We start from the raw sequence: 19,656 nt of genomic DNA on the forward strand, positions 1-19,656 counted from the left end.
CGACTGTAGGAAGTGAAGGAAACAGCCCAGCTGGAATTCCTCTGTAGGGGCATTCCTAGCCTCACACCAAGCAACATATTTTCGCCATATACGGTGATAATGTTTAGCCGTCACGTCCTTCCTAGCCTTTATCAGCGTAGGAATAACCTCATCCGGAATGCCTTTTTCTGCTAGGATCCGGCGTTTAACCGCCATGCCGTCAAACGCAGCCGCGTTAAGTCTTGGAACAGACAGGGCCCCTGTTGTAACAGATCCTGTCTTAGAGGTAGAGGCCATGGGTCCTCTGTGAGCATTTCTTGTAGCTCTGGATACCAAGTCCTTCTTGGCCAATCCGGAACAATGAGTATTGTTCTCACTCCTCTTTTTCTTATGATCCTCAGCACCTTGGGTATGAGAGGAAGAGGAGGAAACACATAAACCGACTGGAACACCCACGGTGTCACTAGTGCGTCTACAGCTATCGCCTGAGGGTCTCTTGACCTGGCGCAATACCTCTGTAGCTTTTTGTTGAGGCGGGATGCCATCATGTCCACCTGTGGCAGTTCCCATCGCCTTGCAATCTTGATGAAGTCCCCACTCTCCCGGGTGGAGGTCGTGTCTGCTGAGGAAGTCTGCTTCCCAGTTGTCCACTCCCGGAATGAACACTGCTGACAGTGCTCGTACGTGATTCTCCGCCCATCGAAGAATTCTGGTGGCTTCCGCCATCGCCACCCTGCTCCTTGTGCCGCCTTGGCGGTTTACATGAGCCACTGCGGTGATGTTGTCTGATTGAATCAGCACCGATTGGTTGCGAAGCAGGGTCTCCGCTTGACTTAGGGCGTTGTATATGGCCCTTAGTTCCAGGATATTGATGTGAAGGCAAGTCTCCTGACTTGACCACAGACCCTGGAAATTTCTTCCCTGTGTGACTGCCCCCCACCCTCGGAGGCTTGCATTCGTGGTCACCAGGACCCAGTCCTGAATGCCGAATCTGCGGCCCTCGAGAAGGTGAGCACTCTGCAGCCACCACAGAAGAGACACCCTGGCCCTGGGGGATAGGGTGATCAGCCGATGCATCTGTAGATGCGATCCGGACCACTTGTCCAACAGATCCCATTGAAAGGTCCTCGCATGGAACCTACCGAAGGGAATGGCCTCGTATGACGCCACCATCTTTCCCAGGACTCGCGTGCAGTGATGCACCGACACCTGTTTTGGTTTTAAGAGGTCTCTGACCAGTGTCATGAGTTCCTGAGCCTGCTCCGTCGGGAGAAAAACCCTCTTCTGGTCTGTGTCCAGAATCATGCCCAGGAAGGGCAGACGCGTCGTAGGAATCAGCTGCGACTTTGGAATATTCAGAATCCAGCCGTGCTGTTGTAACACTTCCCGAGAGCGTGCTACGCTGATCAACAACTGCTCTCTGGACCTCGCCCTTATGAGGAGATCGTCCAAGTATGGGATCATTGTGACTCCCTGCTTTCGCAGGAGCACCATCATTTCTGCCATTACCTTGGTAAATATTCTCGGTGCCGTGGACAGACCAAACGGCAACGTCTGGAATTGGTAATGACAATCCTGTACCACAAATCTGAGGTACTCCTGATGAGGTGGATAACTGGGGACATGAAGGTAAGCATGCTTTATGTCCAGAGACACCATAAAATCCCCTTCCTCCAGACTTGCGATGACCGCTCTGAGCAATTCCATCTTGAACTTGAACCTTTTCAGGTATATGTTCAGGGATTTTAAATTCAATATGGGTCTGACCGAACCGTCCGGTTTCGGTACCACAAACATTGTCGAATAGTAACCCCTTCCCTGTTGAAGGAGGGGAACCTTTACCACCACCTGCTGGAGATACAATTTGTGAATTGCTGCTAACACTATTTCCCTCTCTATGGGGGAAGCTGGCAGGGCCGATTTGAGGTACCGGTGAGGGGGCATCACTTCGAATTCCAGCTAGTATCCCTGAGACACAATCTCTATAGCCCAGGGATCCACCTGTGAGTGAACCCACTTGTGGCTGAAATTTCGGAGACGCGCCCCCACCAGGCCTGGCTCCGCCTGTGGAGCCCCAGCGTCATGCGGCGGATTTAGAGGAAGCCGGGGAGGACTTCTGTTCCTGGGAACTAGCTGTATTGTGCAGCTTCTTTCCTCTACCCCTGCCTCTGGCAAGAAAGGACGCACCTCTGACTTTCTTGCCTCTATGTGATCGAAAGGACTGCATTTGGTAATACGGCGCTTTCTTAGGTTGTGAGGGAATATATGGCAAAAAAATTGACTTTCCAGCCGTAGCTGTGGAGACCAGGTCCGAGAGACCGTCCCCAAACAACTCCTCACCCTTGTAAGGTAAAACCTCCATGTGCCTTTTTGAGTTGGCATCGCCTGTCCATTGCCGAGTCCACAGGACCCTTCTGGCGGAAATCGACATTGCATTTATTCTAGAGCCCAGTAGGCTAATGTCTCTTTGGGCATCTCTCATATATAGGACAGCGTCTTTTATATGCCCCAGGGTCAGTACTATAGTATCCTTGTCCAAGGTATCAAGTTCCTCAGATAAGGTATCTGTCCATGCTGCTACAGCACTACACATCCAGGCCGACGCAATCGCCGGCCTTAGTAGGGTACCTGAATGTGTATAAATGGACTTCAGGATACCCTCCTGCTTTCTATCCGCAGCATCTTTTAGGGTGGCCGTATCCTGTGACGGCAGGGCTACCCTCTTGGATAAGCGTGTTAAAGCTTTGTCTACCCTAGGGGAGGATTCCCAGCGTAACCTGTCCGTTGGCGGGAAAGGATACGCCATAAGCATCCGTTTGGAAATCTGCAGTTTTCTATCTAGAGATTCCCAAGCCTTTTCACATAACTCATTTAACTCATGTGAAGGGGGAAAGGTTACCTCTTGCCTTTTTTCCCCATACATATAAACCCTCTTGTCAGGGACTGGGGTTTCCTCTGTGATGTGTAACACATCTTTCATTGCTATAATCATGTAGCGGATGGCTTTAGCCATTTTAGGCTGCAACTTTGCATCATCGCCATCGACACTGGAGTCGGAATCCGTGTCGATATCTGTGTCAACAACTTGGGATAGCGGGCGCTTCTGAGACCCCGACGGCCTCTGCGCTGTAGGATCAGGCATGGGTTGAGACCCTGACTGTCCCAAGGCTTCAGCTTTATCCAACCTTTTATGCAAGGAATTAACATTATCATTTAAAACCTTCCACATATCCATCCAATCGGGTGTCGGCGGCGACCCCACATTCATTTGAACCCGCTCTGTTTCCACATAGCCTTCCTCATCAAACATGCCGACACAAGCGTACCGACACACCACACACACAGGGGATGCTCTATTTGAAGACAGTTCCCCCACAAGGCCTTTTGGAGAGACAGAGAGAGAGTATGCCAGCACACACCCCAGCACTATATTACCCAGGAGTCACACAGTAACTTAGTGTTAACCCAGTAGCTGCTGTGTATACTGTTTTTGCGCCAAATTTATGTGCCCCCCCCTCTCTTTTTACCCTCTTTCTACCGTGATTCTGCAGGGGAGAGCCTGGGGAGCTTCCTCTCAGCGGAGCTGTGGAGAGAAAATGGCGCTGGTGAGTGCTGAGGAAGAAGCCCCGCCCCCTCAGCGGCGGGCTTCTGTCCCGCGTTTTGTGTAAAAATAATGGCAGGGGCTCATGCATATATACAGTGCCCAACTGTATATATGCTGCTTTTGCCAAGAGGTACCTAATTGCTGCCCAGGGCGCCCCCCCCCTGCGCCCTGCAGTGACCGGAGTGTGTGGGTTTAGTGTGGGAGCAATGGCGCACAGCTGCAGTGCTGTGCGCTACCTCATATGAAGACTGGAGTCTTCTGCCGCCGATTTCGAAGTCTTCTTGCTTCTGACGCCGGCTTCGGTCTTCTGGCTCTGCGAGGGGGACGGCGGCGCGGCTCCGGGATTGGACGACCAGGGTCAGTTCCTGTGTACGATCCCTCTGGAGCTAATGGTGTCCAGTAGCCTAAGAAGCAGGACCTATCTTCTAGTGAGTAGGGCTGCTTCTCTCCCCTCAGTCCCACGTAGCAGAGAGTCTGTTGCCAGCAGATCTCTATTAAAATAAAAAATCCTAACAAAATACTTTCTTTCCTAGCAAGCTCAGGAGAGCTCACTAAGGTGCACCCAGCTCGTCCGGGCACAGATTCAAACTGAGGTCTGGAGGAGGGACATAGAGGGAGGAGCCAGTGCACACCAGTATCCTAATTCTTTCTTAAAGTGCCCTGTCTCCTGCGGAGCCCGTCTATTCCCCATGGTCCTTACGGAGTCCCCAGCATCCACTAGGACGTTAGAGAAAACCCAAAGGCTAAATATAGTATCAAGGGTACTGTAATGGAAACTACTGAGGAGGAAAGGGATTTAGGAGTCGCTATTTCAAGTGACTTGAAGGCAGGAAAGCAATGTAACAAGGCAATGAGAAAGGCAAGTCAGATGCTTGGTTGCATAGGGAGAGGAATCAGTAGCAGGAAAAAAGAAGTGATAATGCCACTGTATAGGTCATTGGTGCGGCCCCATCTGGAATACTGTGTCCAGTTCTGGAGACCATATCTCCAGAAAGATATAAATACATTAGAGAGTGTACAAAGAAAGGCAACTAAAATGGTGCATGGCCTACATCACAAAACATACCTAGAAAGACTAAGAAATCTCAATATGTATCGTTTGGAGCAGAGAAGGGAAAGGGGATACATGATAGAAACTTTCAAATATATCAAGGGTCTTAACAAAGTTCAGGAGGGAAACATTCTTCAAAGGAAGTATTAGAACTCGAGGACATACACTGAGACTGGAGGGGGGGGGGGGTTCAGGGGAAATTTAAGGAAAAATTACTTCACAGAAAGGGTAGTGGATAAGTGGAATAGCCTCCCATCAGAGGTGGTAGAGGCTAAGACTGTAGACCAATTTAAACATGCTTGGGATAGGCATATGAATATCCTTACAAAGAATCAAGGTTCAAAAAGGGTTGCGATTACCTAAAGGATAAAAAAAAAAAAAAGGGGCAGACTAGATGGGCCAAGTGGTTCTTATCTGCCGTCAAATTCTATGTTTCTATGTTACCTTGTGGTTCACTGGCTTCAATTAACATAAACATAACAAAACACTGATTGCGCAGACATTTGAGAAAACCCCTTGAGAGAAGATATGCTCTAGTTACACTAAAACTCACAAGTCACGAGTCCACTCAAGGATTTTATTATCTATTATTTAAATGGCCGCACAAGGGTTCTACACCTCCGTACATAAGAGTAAAACATACAACACTTTGCATAAGTACAAAATAGTCCAAACGAGAACAAAACGTTCACTGCTTCAGCCATCAATATCATCAATTGTTTCAAAAGATTTTCCAGGTCCTGCCAGGTTTATCAGAGGTCCAGGGCAGAGACTGGTTTTATAATTGTACTATAAATAAAAGCCATTTTCTGCAAAAGAGTACCTGCAATTAGCAATTAGATGGCAAAATTGTATCCACAACACTTCAGGCAATGTGAGTGAATGCACAAAAATCACAGATTTTCCTGCACGCTGCTACCGGCTGTGGTAGACAATCTGTGATGTCTGCGATGCCGCAAGTTGCCAGGGGAATAGACCATCGCTATCAATTCAATTCCCCCCTAAAACGTCACTATGTACCAAGCTTATATTTTAGGTTATACGTTATCAAGTGAATTGCATATGGTTGGTTATTTTTAGGATGGCTAGATTTTACAGTCGTTACTGACATTAACTGATTTGAGGCCAAAAAAAACATTAAGTTTAACATTTTTATATATTTAAAAAACAATCTGCAGAACATATATTAAAATGTGGTGAATCTATATATTTAGCAAAAGTTTATTTTTCTCTTTGCTAAAACATATTCCTGTATTGCCACTTTTCACAGCGATAAAGAATAGGATAGCGCTGGTTGTCAACAAACTTGTACCCTCCGGCCATGTCCTGCGTTGTAAACCTTCCTGTGAAGCTTCAATGTCTTTGAATAGATAAAGCCACTATTTGGAATTCCCTCCCTTGTACCTCAGACTTTCCCTTAGCCTCCAAGTGTTCCCTGAAGATTCGCCTCTTCACTAAAGCGGATAACATTCCCGAACCACCTCGTTCCCTAGGCTATTTTAACCTATCAACACCCCTCTATCCTTAAACAACCCTCTCACCCAGAAACCAACATTGCATTGTACCCTCATCACATAGCTTCACTAAGCACTTTTCCCATTGCAATCTGGCAGGAGCAATATACATTATGTGGCATTATTCTCTTACCTCTGTCTGTTTGGTAATCACCAGCCTTGTTTTTCTTGTACGTTTTGTTCCCAACTGAGCAGCAGGTTATGCTGATACTGGATAAAGAAGAATAAAAATAATAATAATTATGAAACAAACAGCGTCTAGTTTATCTGGCTGTTATCCTGGTCTGCCACAGAAAGAGAGTGTAACACATTGCAGAACAGAACAATGCTATCTATGCAGGGGGCTGGGAGGAGTAAAACTGCAGTGTCAGCACAGTTCAGAAACTCAGCTCAGTCTTCTCCCAGCTCAACTCTCCAAGACACATACAAAGCAGCTTCCCTGTGATGAATATATATTTATAGAAGGACTGCTTATTTGACAGTTACAGGGTAGGAAACCATAGACTGATGCACAGATAGGAAACCTGAGGTTCCCCAATTGTTGTGAAACTCCAAATCCTAATATACTGTACTCCATTACAATGTGCTACAGAATATGCTGGCCCTATATAAATGCATGGTAGTAATAATAATATTGCTCCGACGGGACATTTGCTTCCACATCTAATGATTCAATTTGCTTAAGCTAAGTTCTAGTATTTTATATGACAACAGCCTCAATTGCTTATACAAGCGCAATGTATGCCTGTTGCCAGACGTAACCTACAAAAATAGTAACTTCATTTTAACCCTGTAAGTCATAGGGTGGGCAAATGACAAGGGATCAAGAGTAGGGCGAGACCTGTGCCCTGATACAGTGCTGTGGGCGACTGCCTGACATATAGCGGATGTGTGTTATTAGCAATTCCTTCATAAGACTATCGGAAAGGTGCTTATGATGCAGTTACGTCCATAATAGTCAGCTCTGTGGGTGCGAGAGCAACCCCAATGTGTGTGCTATCCATCTCTATTCTTCTATACACAACACCTCCAGTCATTTTAAAGAGTTGCCTCCGCTGGCTCAGAAAGCTGACAAACACACAGCTGCTTGGGTTCATATAGCACAACTGATATATATCACAAATTACAGATCACATAATCAGTGTATTTCTTGTGGGAGTTCTCATAGGCACGCAGTACTGACACCTTTTATTTTTGTATTTGGTGTTATCATGTATTGTTATAACTAGCTCCAGAAACGGAAAGAAACCAGTAAAATAATTGCAGAAATGAATAAAATAAGCATCTGTGTGGAAGCTGCTATAAACCTCTAGCAACATGTAACTTGACCTGTGTGACCAGCGCCTCTTTCTGTATAAAGAACATGCTGTATACCATAAACAACATGGCATGAATGTATCCTATAGCATAAATAACATGTAACATATAACCTAAATCACATACAGCATAAATAACACAACAAGCTGCTATCTCACCACGCAGAAGGACATGAAAGGTGGGAAGTGGAAAGCCGACATTAAAGAGCCAGCCCCGGGAAACAGCTGATGCTAATGGGACTTCGCTATTTACCGTCACTTCTCTCGCTGCCGGCTGCGGCGCGATGTGCTACGGAGGTGGCGCAGTGAGGAGGACGCCGGTCACATCGTTCTGCCAGCGCCATGCATGGCTCACACAGGTACAGGCGCCGGGACACCTCAGTGCAGCACCGGGCAACCGGGGTCTGGATGCTGCAATCAGCTGCTGCCTGGGACGGAGCCTGAGCGCCCAGTGCGGGCGGAGAGAAGAGTGGGAGCTCCCCTGTGTTACTGTATCTCCCGCTGCTGCTGTCCCGCCGGCCGGGGCAATACGGCTATGTGACCGGGACAGGGAAGTGTATGGTGTGCGGAGGACCACTGGGAGCCGGAGTGGGCTCTCCGCTGCGTGTTACTCCGGGGGGTAGAGGGAGGCGGTGTAACTATTGCAGCGGCAGCCCCTAGTAACCTGATACCCCCTCCACCGGTGATACCACCCCCTGTAGCGCTATCAGTGGCCGCCGGGCAGCCGCTCACCATGGCCGGAGCTGAGACACAAGGTGGTGTACTGTATATCCTGAGATTTAATACATTTGTTTGTCAAAGGTAAAAAAATAATAATTTGAATTCAATAACAAAAATGACGGGTTGCTGACATTATTAGGTACATTCATTTATAATAGACTTATGGGCCCATTTATAAACGAGACATAGGGATGGCCCTTGGTGTATCAATAGCAATATGACAAGTAACTATCGATGGCTGCCAACTATGTAGTGGACGACCGTCAATGGTTTCCGCAACCCATGGTTCTTTCACCGACTCAGAACATTGGGCGGGGCTTCGCAGGTGTTGGGGGTCAGAGCTATGCTCTGTGTCCCGGCACCTCATAAAAAAAAATAATAATAATAATTTGGTTATGCCTTGCCATCAATGGAGGGAATCCATCTGGGTCTCCCACATCGATGGCAAAATTATTCTACATCAGCCATAAACCATGAATTTTTAATGGTAGATGGCAATCCCTAACAAAACATAACCCACTCGCTAACAGGGTTATGGAGGGGATTCAATCGGGTGCAAGTTTGTGAAAGGTGCTAAACTCCCACACTTTGCCTATAAATTCTCACACTTCGCCTTCATGCACGCACCAAAGATTTGCACAAATCAATTAGAAATGACAATTCGCACTACTCTTGCGAATTTTGCCTAAAAAGTGAACTGGGAAAAGAGCATGAAAATGTGGGGAAACTTTCCTAGACCACAAAAAAGTTACAACTTCGTTAGCGGTATCATATAGAAGACCCTGTCGTCTCCCCACACCCCCATTCACATCACACTGAACTCCCTCCCTGCCCACCTCATGCAGTTTCCCTTCCTAGCTCAGGCACCTGCACCATCACTACTCTCTCATCATCCTTGCCCTCAAAGTTAATCTCACCTCACCGCTACAGCAACCCTGATAATCTCATTCACATCTCTTCCACATACTCTTATCCCCTCTCCTGTGCCCTCTGGAATGCCAGATCTGTTTGTAACAAACTGGTCCCCACTCATGAACTTTTCATTTCCAACTCCCTGCACCTACTAGCCATTACTGAAACCTGGATTACCCCCTCTGACACTACTTCTCCTGCTGCTCTCTCTGCTGGGGGCCTCGCATTCACACACACACACCCAGACCTGGGGTCGCCATGGGGGTGGTGTTGGGATCCTTTTACCTTCTAGTTACTCCTACCAACTCATTTCACCAGAGCCGTCCCTTACATTCTCTACATTTGAGGTCCATGCTATACGCCTCTTCCAACCAGTCCATCTTAGAGTAGCTGTCATTTACCGCCACCCCTGGCATTGTCTCCAAATTCATCAACAACTTTGCTTCCTCACTTCCTCTTTTCTGACATTCCCTCCATTATCCTAGGTGATTTCAACATCCCTATCGATATCCCCTGCCTCTAAACTCCTTAACCTCACCTCTTTACTTGGTCTCTCCCAGTGGACCTCCTCACCATCCCATGTGAATGGGAGCTCACTGGATCTGGTCTTCACTCACCGTTGTGATATTTCTGATTTTTCCAACTCCCCATTTCCCCTCTGACCACCACATGTTCTATTTCAACCTGTCTCTCTCTGCTTCCCTATCTCTACCTCCTAAGGCTACCATCACTAAGCGTAACATTGAGGCTATTGGCACCACATTCCTTTCCTCCCTGTTTGACTCGCTTCTCTCTCCTATTCTCTCTCTCTCTCATGCCCTGAACAAGCCACTTCCATATGCAATGCATCCCTTCTGCTCTTGACTCTGTTGCTCCACCAACCTCAGTTCACCCTCGCAAATTAACACCTCAACCCTGGCCCACTGACTGCACCAGATATCTGCAAAAATGCTCACATATGCTGAGCGACACTGAAGGACATAACGCTCTAAGGCAGACTTCCTCCATTTCAAACTTATGCTCTCATCCTTCAGTGATGCCCTTTCCCTCGCTAAAGTCATACTTCAAGAACCTCATCTCCTCCCAGTCTTCCAACCCCCGGCGCCTCTTTGCCACTCTCAACTCACTCCTCTGCCCACCTCCACCTTGCCTCCCCTCCTCACTCTCTGCTCTTGACTTTGCCACTTCACGTCCAAAATTGACTTCATACATCAGGACGTCACATTACACCAGACCATCAGCAACCAGCCTACTCCCATAACTTACCATCCCTCTCGCCAACTCTTGCATCTTTCTCCCATGCATCTGGTGAGGAAGTCATGGCCCTCATTCATTCCTCTCCCCTTACCACCTCCCCTTTTGACCCTATACCCTCCCACCTTCTCTGCTACCTCTTTCCTTCTGTCTGTTCTTAGCTTTCCCACCTTCTCAATCTCTCCCTCTCATCAAGCACTGTTCCCTCTGCCTTCAAGCATGCACTCATCTCTCCTATTCTTAAAAAACCTACCCTTGATCCAAACACTCTCTCCAACTACTGACCCATCTCTCTTCTACCTTTTGCCTCCAAACTCCTTGAGCGTATTGTCTAAAACCGCCTTACTTCCTTTCTTTCCTCACACTCACTGCTTGACCCATTCCAGTCTGGCTTCCATCCCCTCCACTCCACTGAAACTGCCCTTACAAAAGTCTGCAATGACCTCCATGCCGCTAAATCTAAGGGCCACTACTCTCTACTTATTCTTCTTGATCTCTCTGCTGCTTTTGACACTGTGGACCACCCTCTCCTACTGCAGTTCCTTCACTCCATTGGTCTGTGTGATACTGCCCTCTCTTGGCTGTCTTCCTACCTCTCTGACCGTTCATTCTCTGTCTCCTCTCATGACTCTACCCCCCCCCCCCCCCTCACTTCCACTAACTGTAGTTGTACCCGAAGGCTCTGTCCTTGGTCCTCTTCTTTCTCTCTCTCTATACATCCTCACTAAGTAGGCTTCATTAGCTCTTTTGATTTCCAATATCATCTCTATGCTGATGACACTCAAATCTATCTTTCCTCTCCGGACCTCTCCCCTGCTCTCCTCACTCGAATCTCCAACTGTCTCTCTGCTATCTCTGTTAGGATGTCCTAGCGCTTTCTTAAACTTAACATGTCTATGACTGAGATGATCATCTTCCCTCCCTCCTGCATAACCTCACCTCCCACAATCCCATTATCTATTGATGGCACTAATATTTCCTCTAGCCCCCAAGTGCGCTGTCTTGGAGTAATCCTTGATTCCTCCCTCTCCTTCAAACCACACATTCAGCACCTCTCACAAATCTGCCGTTTTCATCTAAAAAATATTTCCAGGATCAGACCCTTTCTGACCCAGGATGCTACGAAGACCCTTATCCACTCACTGGTCATCTCCAGACTGGCCTACTGTAATCTCCTCCTGACTGGCATTCCTGACAAATACCTCTCTCCACTCCAATCTATCCTCAATGCTGCTGCCCGGCTCATTTTCCTCACCAAACGCACTACGTCCACCTCTCCTCTCCTTCAGGACCTTCACTTGCTTCCCTTCCCTTTCAGAATCCATTTCAAGCTTCTCACACTCACTTACAAAGCCCTCACCCACTCCTCTCCCATTTACATCTCTGACTTTATCTCCCCCTACACTCCCACCCATCCTCTTCGCTCTGCTAATGCACGCCAACTCTCCTGCCTACTGATTACTTCCTCCCACTCCTACCTCCAAGATTTTTCACGTGCTGCTCCAATTCTCTGGAATTCCCTACCTCTCCCCCTCAGACTCTCCACCTCTCTACAAAACTTCAAATGGGCTCTCAAGACCCACTTATTCACCAAACCCAGCCAAATCTCATCCTAACCCTCTGTTCCACGTGCTCTATATACCACATCTGTGTCACCCCTGTCTGTCTACCCCTCACCTTTAGAATGTAAGCTCTCACGAGTAGGGCCCTCTTCCCTCATGTGCTTATCCTTTCTCTTACTTTAATAATCTTTCTCTGACGTCCTAGTGGATGCTGGGTACTCCGTAAGGACCATGGGGAATAGACGGGCTCCGCAGGAGACTGGGCACTCTTAAAAGAAAGATTAGGTACTATATCTGGTGTGCACTGGCTCCTCCCTCTATGCCCCTCCTCCAGACCTCAGTTAGAATCTGTGCCCGGCCAGAGCTGGATGCACCTAGTGGGCTCTCCTGAGCTTACTAGAAAAGAAAGTATTTAGGTTTTTTATTTTCAGTGAGATCTGCTGGCAACAGACTCACTGCTACGAGGGACTGAGGGGAGAGAAGCAAACCTACCTGCTTGCAGCTAGCTTGTGCTTCTAAGGCTACTGGACACCATTAGCTCCAGAGGGATCGAACACAGGGCCCGACCTCGATCGTCCGTTCCCGGAGCCTCGCCGCCGTCCCCCTTGCAGAGCCAGAAGACGGAAGAACAGGAGAAAATCGGCGGCTGAAGACTCTGGTCTTCAATAAGGTAGTGCACAGCACTGCAGCTGTGCGCCATTGCTCCCACAGCACACCACACGCTCCGGTCACTGGTGGGTGCAGGGCGCTGGGGGGGGGGCGCCCTGGGCTGCAATATGTATACCTTTTTGGCAAAATGCACATAATACAGTTATAAACTGTATATGTGCCTAATCCCCCGCCATAAATATTATTAAAAAAGCGGGAGAAGCCCGCCGCTGAAGGGGCGGGGCTATCTTCCTCAGCACAGCCAGCGCCATTTTCTCTTCACAGCTCCGCTGGAAGGACGCTCCCCAGGCTCTTCCCTGCAGTATACACTACGAGAAGGGTAAAAAAGAGAGGGGGGCACATAAATTTAGGCGCAAAAGGTGATATAAGCAGCTATTGGGGGAAAATTCACTTTGTGTTAGTGTAAATCCCTCTGTTCTATAGCGCTCTGGTGTGTGCTGGCATACTCTCTCTCTGTCTCCCCAAAGGACTTGGGGTCCTGTCCTCAGTCAGAGCATTTCCTGTGTGTGTGTGCGGTGTGTCGGTACGGCTGTGTCGACATGTTTGAGGACGCTTACGTGGAGGCGGAGCAGGAGCCGATAAGTGTGATGTCGCCCCCTGCGGGGCCGACACCAGAGTGGATGGATGTGTGGAAGGTATTAACCGACCGTGTCAACTCCTTGCATAAAAGGTTCGATGACGTGACAGTTTTGGGACAGCCGGCATCTCAGCCCGCGCCTGCCCAGGCGTCTCAGAGGCCATCAGGGGCTCAAAAACGCCCGCTACCTCAGATGGCAGACACAGATGTCGACACGGAGTCTGACTCCAGTGTAGACGAGGATGAGACAAATGTACAATCCACAAGGGCCATCCGATGCATGATTACGGCAATGAAAAATGTGTTGCACATTTCTGACATTAACCCGGTTACCACTAAAAAGGGTATTATGTTTGGGGAGAAAAAGCAGCAGTGACTTTTCCCCCATCTGATGAGTTAAATGACCTGTGTGAAGAAGCGTGGTGTTCCCCAGATAAGAAATTAGTGATTTCTAAGAGGTTACTAATGACGTACCCTTTCCCGCCAACGGACAGGTTGCGTTGGGAAACATCCCCTAGGGTGGACAAGGCGCTCACACGCTTATCAAAAAAGGTGGCACTGCCGTCTCAGGATACGGCCGCCTTAAAGGAGCCTGCAGATAGAAAGCAGGAGGCTATCCTGAAGTCTGTGTATACACACTCAGGTACTATACTGAGACCTGCTATTGCTTCAGCATGGATGTGTAGTGCTGCAGCAGCATGGTCTGATACCCTGTCAGATAACATTGATTCCCTTGACAGGGATACTATTTTGCTAACCATAGAGCATATTAAAGACGTAGTCTTATATATGAGGGATGCACAGAGGGACATTTGCCGGCTGGCATCTAGAATTAATGCAATGTCCATTTCTGCCAGGAGAGTATTATGGACTCGGCAGTGGACAGGTGATGCTGATTCTAAAAGGCACATGGAAGTTTTGCCTTATAAAGGTGAGGAATTGTTTGGGGACGGTCTCTCGGACCTCGTATCCACAGCAACAGCTGGGAAGTCGACTTTTTTACCTCAGGTTCCCTCACAGCCTACGAAAGCACCGTATTATCAAGTACAGTCCTTTCGGCCTCAGAAAGGCAAGCTGGTCAGAGGCGCGTCCTTTCTGCCCAGAGGCAGGGGTAGAGGGAAAAAGCTGCACCAGACAGCCAGTTCCCAGGAACAAAAATCCTCCCCTGCTTCCACTAAGTCCACCGCATGACGCTGGGGCTCCACAGGTGGAGCCAGGTGCGGTGGGGGCCCGTCTCCGGAACTTCAGCGACCAGTGGGTTCGCTCACAGGTGGATCTCTGGGTTCTACAAGTGGTATCTCAGGGATACAAGCTGGAGTTCGAGGCGTCTCCCCCTCGCCGTTACCTCAAATCAGCCTTGCCAGCTACTCCCAAGGAAAGGGAGGTAGTACTGGCGGCAATTCACAAGCTGTACCTTTAGCAGGTGATAATCAAAGTTCCCCTCCTTCAACAGGGACGGGGTTACTATTCCACAATGTTTGTGGTACCGAAACCAGACGGTTCGGTGAGACCCATTCTAAATTTGAAATCCTTGAACACTTATATAAGGAAGTTCAAGTTCAAAATGGAATCGCTCAGGGCGGTTATTGTACCAGACGTTGCCGTTTGGTTTGTCCACGGCACCGAGGGTATTTACCAAGGTAATGGCCGAAATGATGATACTCCTTCGAAAGAAGGGAGTTATAATTATCCCGTACTTGGACGATCTCCTTATAAAGGCAAGGTCCAAGGAGCAGTTGTTAGTCGGAGTAGCACTATCTCGGGAAGTGCTACAACAGCACGGCTGGATTCTGGATTCTGAATATCCCAAAGTCGCAGCTGATTCCTACGACGCGTCTGCTGTTCTTGGGCATGATCCTGGACACAGAACAGAAGAAGGTGTTTCTCCCGGAGGAGAAGGCCAAGGAGTTGTCATCTCTGGTCATAGACCTCCTGAAACCAAAACAGGTGTCGGTGCATCACTGCACGCGAGTCCTGGGAAAGATGGTGGATTCTTACTAAGCAATTCCCTTCGGCAGGTTCCATGCAAGGATCTTTCAGTGGGATCTGTTAGACAAGTGGTCTGGATCGCATCTTCAGATACATCGGCTGATCACCCTGTCCCCGAGGGCCAGGGTGTCTCTGCTGTGGTGGCTGCAGAGTGCTCATCTTCTCGAGGGCCGCAGATTCGGCATTCAGGACTGGGTCCTGGTGACCACGGATGCAAGTCTCCGAGGTTGGGGGGCAGTCACTCAGGGAAGAAACTTCCAAGGACAATGGTCGAGTCAGGAGACTTCCCTACACATAAATATTCTGGAACTAAGGGCCATTTACAATGCCCTAAGTCAAGCAAAACCCCTGCTTCAAGACCAACAGGTGCTGATTCAGTCAGACAACATGACGGCGGTCGCCCATGTAAACCGACAGGGCGGCACAAGAAGCAGGATGGCGATGGCAGAAGCCACTAGGATTCTCCGATGGGCGGAGCATCACGTGCTAGCACTGTCAGCAGTGTTCATTCCGGGAGTGGACAACTGGGAAGCAGACTTCCTCAGCAGGCACGACCTCCACCCGGGAGAGTGGGGACTTCATCCAGAAGTCTTCACGCAGATTGTAAACCGTTGGGAACGGCCACAGGTGGACATGATGGCGTCCCGCCTCAACAAAAAGCTAAAAAATATTGTGCCAGGTCAAGAGACCCTCAGGCGATAGCTGTGGACGCACTAGTGACACCATGGGTGTACCAGTCGGTTTATGTGTTCCCTCCTCTTCCTCTCATACCCAAGGTACTGAGGATAGTAAGAAAGAGAGGAGTAAGAACTATACTCATCGTTCCAGATTGGCCAAGAAGCATTTGGTACCCAGAACTACAAGAAATGATCTCAGAGGAACCATGGCCTCTGCCTCTCAGACAGGACCTGTTACAGCAGGGGCCCTGTCTGTTCCAAGACTTACCGCGGCTGCGTTTGACGGCATGGCGGTTGAACGCCGGATCCTAACGGAAAAGGGCATTCCAGATGAAGTGATTCCTACGCTGATAAAGGCTAGGAAAGACGTGACAGCACAACATTATCACCGTATATGGCGAAAATATGTTGCTTGGTGTGAGGCCAGGAAGGCCCCAACAGAGGAATTTCAGCTGGGTCGATTTCTGCACTTCCTACAGTCAGGAGTGACTATGGGCCTTAAATTGGGATCCATTAAAGTCCAGATTTCGGCCCTGTCTATTTTCTTTCAAAAAGAACTGGCTTCACTGCCTGAAGTTCAGACGTTTGTTAAGGGAGTGCTGCATATTCAGCCCCCTTTTGTGCCTCCAGTGGCACCTTGGGATCTCAACGTAGTGTTGGATTTCCTAAAATCACATTGGTTTGAGCCACTTCAGACCGTGGAGTTGAAGTATCTCACGTGGAAGGTAGTCATGCTGTTGGCCTTGGCCTCAGCTAGGCGTGTGTCAGAATTGGCGGCTTTGTCCTGTAAAAGCCCATATCTGATTTTCCATATGGACAGGGCAGAATTGAGGACTCGTCCCCAATTTCTCCCTAAGGTGGTATCAGCGTTTCATTTGAACCAACTTATTGTGGTGCCTGCGACTGCTCGGGACTTAGAAGATTCCAAGTTGCTGGACGTAGTCCGGGCCCTGAAAATCTATGTTTCCAGGACGGCTAGAGTCAGAAAAACTGACTCGCTGTTTATCCTGCATGCACCCAACAAGCTGGGTGGTCCTGCTTCAAAGCAGACTATTGCTCGCTGGATCTGTAGCACGATTCAACTTGCACATTCTGCGGCTGGACTGCCGCATCCTAAATCCGTAAAAGCCCATTCCACGAGGAAGGTGGGCTCTTCTTGGGCGGCTGCCCGAGGGGTCTCGGCTTTACAACTTTGCCGAGCTGCTACTTGGTCGGGATCAAACACTTTTGCAAAATTCTACAAGTTTGATACCCTGGCTGAGGAGGACCTTTAGTTTGCTCATTCGGTGCTGCAGAGTCATCCGCACTCTCCCGCCCGTTTGGGAGCTTTGATATAATCCCCATGGTCCTTACGGAGTACCCAGCATCCACTAGGACGTCCGAGAAAAAAAGAATTTACTCACCGGTAATTCTATTTCTCGTAGTCCGTAGTGGATGCTGGGAGCCCGTCCCAAGTGCGGACTTTCTGCAATACATGTATATAGTTATTGCTTAACTACAGGGTTATTGTTATGAGCCATCTGTTGAATGAGGCTCAGTTGTTGTTCATACTGTTAACTGGGTATGGTTATCACAAGTTGTACAGTGTGATTGGTGTGGCTGGTATGAGTCTTACCCTGGATTCCAAATTCTTTCCTAGTAATGTCATCTCTTCCGGGCACAGTTTTCCTAACTGAGGTCTGGAGGAGGGGCATAGAGGGAGGAGCCAGTGCACACCAGATATAGTACCTAATCTTTCTTTTAAGAGTGCCCAGTCTCCTGCGGAGCCAGTCTATTCCCCGTGGTCCTTACGGAGTACCCAGCATCCACTACGGACTACGAGAAATAGAATTACCGGTGAGTAAATTCTTATTTTAACTGCACCAAATCCAGCAGTCCTCTGCCACCTGATACTTATCTCAGTGTTATCTCCTGATGTAGCTATGTTTATTTACCCTGTACTTGTCCTATATTGTCTTCAACTGTAAGTTGCTGTTTTCCTGTTTTGATTATTTATGTACTCTGTAATTGGGCGCTGTGGAACCCTTGTGGCACCATAATGGATAAAGGATGATGATGATGATGATAATAATAATAATGGTTAGTGGTCATAAGGAAAGTAATTGTCCCTTTAAAAGGTGTCAAATGGTTGATTTGTGCATAAAAAAAAAAAAAAAGTAAAATAATGTAAAATGTTTACGAATTTTGTTTAATTACAAAGGAATTTAACGAAAAGTCCACTTTTCATTTATTTTAAATCTAAATTGATTAAAAGCAATATTTCTCTGGCTGGGTCCACAGGATAACATTGGGATATTGTCGAGCGACAGCGAAAATGGCACCAACACGGTCACGAGCTTTATGGCCTCCCAGGATGCATTGGGGCCTTCATCATATAGTCCCGCCCACTGACTCAGTCAAATCAGTTTTTTGCTTGGTGCGGCAGGAAGCCCCATGGTCACAGGGCTGCTGAGAGTAGCAGCCTCAAGCTTTTATTATTTTATTTTTATAGACTTACTATATGGGTTTTTTTGAGCGACTTCTCTTAACAGCGTTTTAAACGCGTATTAGAAAGAGTCGCTGCAACAACTCCACACCGGGTCGCAACATCGCTTACCTTCGGGTATTAGTGCTGTCTCGACGGGCGTCTGTGTCGGATGTTCTCGCAGGTCCAGCAGACGTAACCAGGCTGTGGCCGGAGCATGGGGAGACGGTGAGTCTATGGACTTCCTCTTACTAGAGGGGTCAGTACACAGCTACACTGATTTGGTGGAGACTACAAACAGTGTGTTGATGCGCCGAACATCTCGAGTGTGACAGCGCTACGCTCTGGGGATCATAGGCGCCAGGACTAGGTAGAGGCCGCGATCCTGGGAGTTTAAGTCAACAGGGGGATTTAGATGCTCTCCTGGCCGCCCCTCCTCCGAGTTCATGGCCAGTTCCCGCGTGTTTCTCGTTTCATGAACTGAATGACCTCACTTCCGGCTCAGACGCTACCACGAGGGTAATGGTCGCAGCTTAGACGCTGCGGTTGTGTACACTATAAATCCCGCCCAGACCGAGTCGCAGGCCTTAGCGTCTGCATACACGTGAAAGCCGCTCCGTGTCCGCCAGTGAGCGACTGTGTCCGTTATCAGTTTTCAAGTGCGGTACTGTACATCAGTAGCGTCTGAATCCACTCAGCGTCTTACGAGCGTATTTGCTTGGATATGGAAGTGTGGTGAGTCTCCCTGTATCCCGCTCTCTAGAGGAAGGGTATGCAGTACTAAAAATTCTCTCTACTTCTTAGTATGTATTGTTAATTTTTAGTACCTATTGCATATGAGACCTGTATATTACTGTGTTTTCTGCATCTTATGTTGAAAAAAGAACCAGTTAAAAAACAGAAGTACAATTTTCCTACTTATGTATAAGTTGTTATGGAGGTTGTATTCTCATGGCAATGTCTAATGTTTTAACATGTGACTGACTGCCAGTGTATGTGCTGACTTTTCTGTGTAATGTCGGTCCTGTTCTGACCCTCAAATCAGGTGCACTGTGGTCTGATTGATCTCACCTCTATATACTGAAATATAGGGTGATTTTCAGTCACAAATTGTGTAGTCAATAACAGATTATTACCATGTCTGTGAGCGGCAAAAGTGATGAGGAGAATTTATCAAGCACTCCTACAGCCCTAACATGCTTATCTTGTAAGTCAGGGGTAATTGATATGAATCAATTGGTCACTTATGAGGGTTTGTGTGCATATTGTTTCGCTTTTCAGTGAAGTAAAAAACAGGAGTTGGTTCAACCACCAACAGAGCCACCATGGAATATGTTCGCAAAGACTCTATCTTCAATAGCGGACAGG

General features: G+C 48.1%; 1 protein-coding gene across 3 annotated transcripts in view; it reads right to left on the bottom strand.

Annotated features, from left to right (window-relative positions):
• Positions 1-8,181, bottom strand: part of WDR86 (WD repeat domain 86) — a 237,680-nt gene extending 229,499 nt beyond the window's left edge. The window contains exons 1-2 of one of the 3 annotated variants that reach the window (XM_063921844.1): positions 7,718-8,181; positions 6,282-6,358 (exon numbers count right to left, since the gene is read on the bottom strand). Coding sequence is in view for 1 of the 3 variants with exons in the window: in XM_063921846.1 (XP_063777916.1) it covers positions 6,282-6,358; positions 7,592-7,596 (82 nt within the window). In the remaining 2 variants the exon portion in view is untranslated. The other 2 variants (XM_063921845.1, XM_063921846.1) reach the window with 2 other exon arrangements.
• Between the last annotated feature and the right edge of the window lie 11,475 nt (positions 8,182-19,656).

Source organism: Pseudophryne corroboree, chromosome 5 (assembly GCF_028390025.1).
Source record: "Pseudophryne corroboree isolate aPseCor3 chromosome 5, aPseCor3.hap2, whole genome shotgun sequence".
NCBI classification, from domain to species: domain Eukaryota; kingdom Metazoa; phylum Chordata; class Amphibia; order Anura; family Myobatrachidae; genus Pseudophryne; species Pseudophryne corroboree.